General features: G+C 29.5%; 1 protein-coding gene across 1 annotated transcript in view; it reads right to left on the bottom strand.

Moving 5' to 3' along the window:
• Positions 1–4016: 4016 nt before the first annotated feature.
• LOC105360745 (uncharacterized) overlaps positions 4017–8373 on the bottom strand; it is a 27769-nt gene continuing 23412 nt past the window's right edge. The window contains exon 6 of the mRNA XM_011497742.1: positions 4017–4178. Within this exon, the coding sequence (XP_011496044.1) occupies positions 4096–4178 (83 nt within the window). The 3' untranslated portion in view covers positions 4017–4095. The remainder of the gene's footprint in view (positions 4179–8373) is intronic.

The following is an 8373-nucleotide window of genomic DNA, read 5'->3' as shown; positions in this document are numbered from 1 at the left end:
AAATATCTCTGTACTTGTATGTAATTCCATAGCATTAATAAGAATAAATACGTTTTATTCATTCATTTAATTTTTCGTTATTGAAAAGACTTATTTTTTATCATTCACATTTAACTGATAAAAATCATTAATTTGCATGATGAAATATAGTTTATAAATTATGATACTAAGAATATTAAATATATAACAATGTAGGTTTGGATATAATAATATTAATAATAAAATCTAAAATAAAATTTGATATCACATTCACAATATAGAAAAGAATTGAACATATTTTTTATTTTAAAACTAATTTAAATGTTCTAAATTCGTTAAATATTGACTAAATATGAGCTCGTACACTGCAGCTCATATATATACTAAAATGCGCGTGCACCATATGCGCATATTTGAAAAACAATATTAAATAAAAAAACTAATGCATGATTAATATACAATAGTTTTATTTATTTAATTTTCAATTAAATTAATGATGCACATTTTTACTTCATTTTATCAATGTTGAATATTTTAAATTATAACGCATACTTATTATTCAAAACAATTATTTTACTAAGCACATAATAATAACAATACGTAATCAGAAATGTTTGAGGGAAAAATATCTGAAAATAGGATACAATTAACGTAAATAAGAGAACGAAAGAAATAGAAAATTATATTTATCTAATGCAGAAAACTAAAAGATCTATTAAGTATAAGTATTTAACATAAAAAATAAGAATCGAAAATAGTAATATTTAATACCTAATAAGTTCGATGATATAGAATTGTCTGGAGGAAAATTGACTATAAATGTTTCTACGTAAATTAGATATCTATAAAAATTATTGACGTAATATAGCATAAATAATCAAAAATTAATTCAAAGCATAAATAAGAATAACTTAATCACAAACTTTCTTTACAATTAAACATAATGACTTCATGATACACTTTTTCAACAGAAAATTTATTCCAAAATGTAAAATATTTTTGCCATTTTTCTTTTTGCAAAAAATTGTTTGTTTTTATCTGATACATATAATACTCTTATTTATAATTTATAATTGTAATAATTTTAAGAAAATTTATATATTTAGAAAAATGTATATATTACATTTATTACTTTGAAAATGCAAAGAAAGTAAATTAATAGTTTCATAAAATTGGCTTTTGTAATGTCATCGGAAGTGTAAAAAATAATAAGTATTGAATGTAAGTTTATTAAAATTATTTCTCCATTTTTTTGAAATTAAAAAGAATCGTTATTTATACACGACTATAAATTAACTAAAATTTCGTAGTTAAGATTCTTTTTGCAAAAATGCTGTTGACATACAAATAATATAAAAATCTTTGTTCAAAAAATAATTCCACAAATCTGACTCATCAGCCAAACGTGCAAAATCAACTTAGAACAAAAAAACCACTTGATGTTGTGTGGGATTGCTGGGCAAATAAAGGGTTAATGCACCGATTCAATAATTAACACATATCTGTATTATTGCTGTTTATTCCATTTATTTTACTTTATTTCCAAGTTGGAATCATTAACCATGGTGAAATTATAAATGACCCTTATATTGCTTAATACTCCTGTGGCTTCAGATATATCCCTTTATTGGAGAACTAGGAGATAATCAATTTCTTATTCTCTGCATATACCGGTGAGATTATGATTTACTGTAAAAATAAATAGGTTATAATCTATTGAATATTACCACTTTTTAGGTTATGATCGTTATAGTGCCTTGATCGAACACTACAATCTTATTGTGTTTTAACTTAACACATGTGCAGTTGCCTCTAAATAATAGGTTGTGTAAGAACCTAAAATTAGAGGTTATGCGGAGCTGTGCGCCACCTGTGGCGTCAACAACTGATCATTGTTCCGATGTGCTCTTACAGTATGGCGCGAATAGCTGTTTGTTGGAGGAAATGAAAAGCCACTGTGTGGCTCTATTGCTGGTCTTGTTTTTTAGAGTATGTTTGGGAAGCTTCACTAATCGGACTTCAGCCGTCCGTTTTTCAGAATAAAGCCAAGAGATCAAGAATCAGTACTAGCAGTAAGGACTTACTCGCAGTGTAACGTGATTCTTCCACAATACTAGCGGTAAGGACTTACTTGCAGTGTATCGTGAATTTTCCAGTCTCTCTTCGCTGGCTTGATATAAAGTTCCCTTTCAATAAATGTAGCTCTTAAGTTCTTTCCTTGTTTCCAATTGAGATTACAAAGGCCTGCCCTATGCAATCTAATCTTGATGAGATCAATGTTGACTGTATATTGAATCCCAGTAATAGAAAGGCAGTTACAGTTCGTAACTTCTTTCTTTTCTCCAGCTGAGATTACAAGAATCTCAGAACCTATGCTATCTAAAGCTTGATGAGATCAATTTTAACTATATATTGATTCACAATCGTAGAAAGAACTTTTACTAGACTCAGCTGAACGACTTTGTCTCTGGTCCTCCTTCGTGAGAGTAAGTCGTGACTTATCCATTCAATCATGAGAAGCATAAAAGAATAAGATTAAGAATAAGAATAAGTGGTGATACATTACATTGCCCGTCTTAAATAGTTCACTGACCCAGTTCCACTTGGGATCCCTTCTTCTTTTAATTATACAATCAGAAGTTGACCTTGAGCAGCATAATTGATTATGCACGCCTTCATTTCCACCTCCTTCCGGGCTCAGTCCCGAATATGCTAATCGGGAAAGTGTCGGAAAGTGGGGAGGTTTTACTATTGGTCACCTCTCCTTCTCTGGGACTTGGCTATACGAAGGGTCCTCTTAGGCGTGGTCGATCTTCCAATGCGTTCGACTAGATGCGGCGTAATTAAGAACAAAGCAAGCATTGTCTTAAAAAGCCGTGTGCGCACGTACGCCTATTGCTTGTTGTCGCAGGTGCGGGGTTTTGGGTTGCAGTGAATTTTAGGAAATGTAAGTACTCGGTATTTTTACGTATATCTAATACTATCAGAATCTAAGTCTTCTTAACAGAAAACAACATATTAGTTTTTACTGCACAGGAACAGCATGAGCACGTTTTTAGATAAGCAAGAATTAATAAGCTAAATATTCACTGGAGTTTTCCAGATGTTTTGACCTTCTCGAATATCCAGCGACCGTGGGAAGTCGTGGCAAGAAAACGTCCTCGCATTCTCGAACAATCTTTTTTCATTTATTATTTTAATTGTGTAAATAATGCATTGTGTATTTGTATATTAAGTATTTTGTGCAATTAGATAAATGTATCCACCTTTTTTTATTGACTTATAAAATTAATTATATTGCATTTATAGTATGTAACTATTTAAAAATTAAATTAAAAATTTTTAATGTAAATTTATCTTTATTAAATAATCAATATAAATTTTATTTTATTTTTTTAATAATATTCTAAGCCATTAAAAAATGTAATTCTATACTTTTAACACAACTTGCAAATCTTTAATGAGTACAATTATTTAATATAAAATGCTCTCAAATATAAAAACAACTCTAAAAATGCTTTCAGTATTGTTTTTCATATGCCTGTTTAAATTCGATTCTAAGAAAAATATAAATATATATAGTATCCAGAAAAATATAGAATATCCGTTATATTAAAAACACTTTAATTTTTGTTATAATTTAATTTAAATAAGTAAAATGTTTATGTCGTTTTATATTTAAATATAAATGATATCCTTAAGTCTACAACTGTACATTTAAATTTGTCGATCACCAACTAATTCCTGTAATAGTTAAAATTACGTTGTTCATCTGTTTAAGTATTTATAATTTGTTTATTTAGATAACTGTAGATACATTTTAAAAGTTAAAAAATACTTAAGTAAATAATAATAGATATAAAGAAATTAATAACTGGAGAGTAAATTAAATTACACCTGCTTTTATAATGTATACTTTGAATTGGAATACGTTATATATATTCAATTCAACATTATCGATAATACTGTAAGTGTATAAGTATTAATAGAAAACTAAAGATTAAAACACATAAATTTTCTTGTTTATATATATTTTTATTTCTAATTGAAATGTACATAGGCATTATAACGTTTTTATTTGTAAAATAAAACAAACAAATGTTTTCAATATGTATACTACAGTATGAAAAATCTGCAGACACCAATTAACTTCAATGTAATTATGTGAGAAATTATCCGAACTGCGGAATTGCCGATTACTGAAAAATTAAATATGTTAGTAAAGATAAAGTCTATAACGTTATAATTTTTGTATAACTTAAAGAATATATAAATACATAATTCTTTATGAATGTATTTTATTTTATTATTAAAAAAAAATTCTAATTTATTTGCAACGATATAACTTCATTTTTATTCTGCAAAGCAGTATAAAATAATACAGAATATCTAGTCTTTTTTGTGCAAAATATATGCAAATTATAAAATATAATGCCTTTTAAGCAATAATATGAGGGTGCAATATTTGATGTCTATATTAATTTTATCATTAAGGGAAATTAATATATACATATATATAAATAAAAAATATATATATATACATGCTGTTCGAAAGTTTGTTTATTTGATTCGGTTCGAAGGATCAAATGTATTTAAATTTTTGGCTCGAAATGCCAGGTTCGATAGTTCAATTTTTTTATCGCCCGCCTTAGCGATGCTTAGGAAACGACATAGCTGGAAGAACTGTAAATATGTACAGTGAGTGTAAACTTCGTTAGAACATTGTTTCTTTGATTTTATTGACAATTACACTATTGTTGTTCTGTATTCACTTCTCATAGTAGATCGTTATGGAGATCAGCAATGGATTTTGTATATTCCTTGAAGAGGAATGTGGCTTGGTTTAAGGTCTCTGCTATCGTTGAAAAGGTTAGCAAGAGCCGACCATACTCATGAAGTGGAGTATGGGAATTGTGGTCTGTTCTAACGTTGTAAGGACTAACATGAAGAGGCGACCATACTCACAAAGGGAGTATTGAGTGGTGATTAATTGGGATTAATTGAGTGGTAGTTATCCTCAATAGAGACTACTGATATACCTTCATGTGAAGGAGAGTCTGATACCATTGTTTTTGTGGTCGATTATTTCCTTGTACTGCAGTCAGCACCCTTAACTGGTTGTTAATCATTGCTCACTGGAGAACTGAACGTGTGCTCCTTGTAATAGCTGCACTGAGAGACCGTCTATTGCGTAACTTTCTCTCGGTTTTAGACTGCAGCTTAATAGCATGGCTAGGGCGTAGATGACTGACTAGGACGAGTAACTGACTCGGATGAATAAGTGCACTATGTACGGAGTGACTTCTGAGTGATAACGACTACGAATCTTAATGCGTGTCTCCTAAAATATCAGCGCGGGAGCTAAAACTAGCTGGCAACAATGCTTAGGTGCTGCTATGCGTAGACTAGCCGGCTTGTAGAAGGTTCGAGAATCTAAGCTTTGAGCTAGTCGATAATTCTGGTTGTCAAATGTTTACAAGCATTCGAGGACTAGAAGGCTTAGAACACTTACAAGAACCGAAGGCTCCAATTTCAAACACATACATACATATAATTTAACATATTATAGATATCTTTTACTTGAGATATGTAATATTGATACTTTATCTCTATTGATATTAGTTACATTAATCATAACCAATATCAGTTGTACGATTCTTCGAATATAAAAAAAATTTGCTCTGTGAATTCTTTCAATATGCATTCTCTAGACTACATTTAATTTTTCCAATTTTTTCTCCATACCAAAAACTAAATTAATGCATTAAATACAATTGAATAAAATTTCATATACATGAATATTTAAAGAGCATTAAAACATTTTTTGGAAAAATAAAAATTACCTTATTATTATACACAACACATACAGTTTGTGGTACCAATTTATAAATTTCTGCTATTTCATATACTTTTTAACTAGTTTTCTAGTTCTAGTAGGCGTTCAGAAAAAGATGGCGTTGATCGATTTGACATAAATGAATATAATATTTAGCTATCTGAAAAAACTCTTTAGAAATTTATCTAGAAGATTATTATTTTAAATTATTTATAAAATCCTTCTAATTGTATCTTGCAATGAATATACTTCACTATTAGATATTAAAAATATTAAACTCCTTTTATGAAGTTTCATCTTTATTCTTACAGATACTGACATTTTTTATTAATGCTTGTTTTGAAATCAATTAATGTTGAGTATAATATTTGTATAGTAAACTATATATTCATAACTACAACTGTTTTTTATAGTTCGATAACGTTTTAATTAAAGTTCTTGTAATGTAATTTTTAAGATCATTACACGTTAACGCACGTTTTCTTGCTTCGAAAATAATTGTAACAGTCAATAATTATGTTTTTATCATATTACTGTATCAGTGACATTAGTCTATTGATTTTACCACAATCCTTCTATTTCAATAATAAATATACTCTCACACACTTGAAAATTCACACCAATTTCGTAAAATCTAATTTGTTTATATACGTTTCATCTATATGCATGCGTTCACAGAACCTCTACTTGACATTCTTCTCTTGTGTTGAAATGTAAACTCTATTAATGATATTTCTTAAAACAAAACCCTAATGAATTCCAATTAAATTCTTAATTATAAATAACAAAGATTTTGAATATATAAATTTACACCATAAACTTTATGTAAGATTTTAAATTGTAAATATCTAACTTGTGGAAGTAATTTAATAAAATATAATTTAATATAAAACATATTTTGAAGTGAAATTGCTTTAAAATAAATATGATGATCTTATAAAAATTAATTAATAATATAAATTATATTAGGAAATTATACCTAATTCTAATAATTTAAAAAATAATATTTCAACTTAAAAATTTATGGAATATATGAATTATTTTTTAATAGTTACCTTTTATTCTTTTTACTATGTATGTAATATAGAATAGTATTTTATACATAATAATAAAAATATTAATAGTGATGTTTATTTAAATATTAATAGAATAATTCAGTTATCTAATGTTTATACAGGAATAAGAAATTGGATTTCATTATATTCGAGATTGCGAGAACATTTTTCTTGGCACAAAATACCCTCGGTCCTTGGATACTTGAGATGGTCAGTACATCTGAAAAACACTCGGAAATAGTTATTTTACTTATTCTCCGCTGCGATTAAAACGATCTTGTTGTTTACTGCCAAGAAAGCGGCGATTCTGAAAGAGTGATTCTGAAAGATGTACGTAAACTATCGAGTACAAATTATTTCCAAAATATTCATTGCAATCCAATACCCTATAGGTGCGACAACGGGCAATCATCGGCACGTGCCCACATCGAGGTCAAGAGACAATGCATGCATTGTTGTCAAGTACGTCGAAAATTACCTCTCGCACGACCCAAGCAACGACACTTGACCAAGAACCCTCAACGTTGCTAAGTTCAAGAGAGGTGCAAGTCTACCAATTGTAAGCGCTGCTGCCGAAGATACTTTTCCAGTGTTATGATCGCCAAAGCCTAAATTCTTTGGAAGTGGGGAAAAAGGGCGTGCATGTACACTCACGCAGCCTAAACCTACGCTCTAATTGAACACAAAGACGAGGAATGGATCCCAAGTGAAACCCATTGTCAGTTATGTATTTAAGAGAGAAAACTACGAGACCAATACCTCTCGATAAAATCCTTATTAAATAAGAAGTGGAAGTCGATTATCGTAGTTCAAGAAAATGATCGTTACAAGTCCTATAGGACAGAAGACATATCCCCTTCCCGAAGTCCGAAGACAAGTCTACTATTAGTCTTTGTAAGTAGTATCACCACTACAATAATCAACTAAAACTTAAGATTCAGAATTTACGTCATCGACAAGCAACCAAGAAGAAGAGGTTCTCACCAGAGAGACAGTGTGAAATAAAAAAATAAAAATTGTTCGGAAAATAATTCCACAATTCAACTCGTCAGCCAAACGTGTAATAATTAACTTAGAACAAAAAACCCACTAGATGTTATGTGGGGTTGCCGGGCAAGTAAAGGGTGAATGCACTGATTAATAATTAACACATGTCTTTATTATTTGTATTTATTTGAATTGATTTACAAAAGGGTGAATTACAGACGAACTTTATATTTCTTGATAATCTTGTGGTGTTGAAATATATTTACTATGAATGAAGCAGGTTATAATCTATTGAATATTATCACTAAGAGGTTATCGTGATTGTAGTGCTCTGATCGAACACTGGAATGCTATTGTGTTTATCTTAACACGTGTGTAGTTGCCTTTAAATATCGGTCGTAAGAGAGCCGAGATGGAGGTTATGCGAAGCTGTGCGCCATCTGTGGCGGGAACAACTTGCAGTTGGAGGGATTGAGAAGCCAATGTGGCGTTTATAGCTGGTCTTGTTCAAGAGTA

This window comes from Ceratosolen solmsi, unplaced genomic scaffold, assembly GCF_000503995.2.
Source record: "Ceratosolen solmsi marchali unplaced genomic scaffold, CerSol_1.0 scaffold47, whole genome shotgun sequence".
Lineage (NCBI taxonomy): Eukaryota > Metazoa > Arthropoda > Insecta > Hymenoptera > Agaonidae > Ceratosolen > Ceratosolen solmsi.
This window is presented reverse-complemented; position numbering and strand designations above follow the sequence as displayed.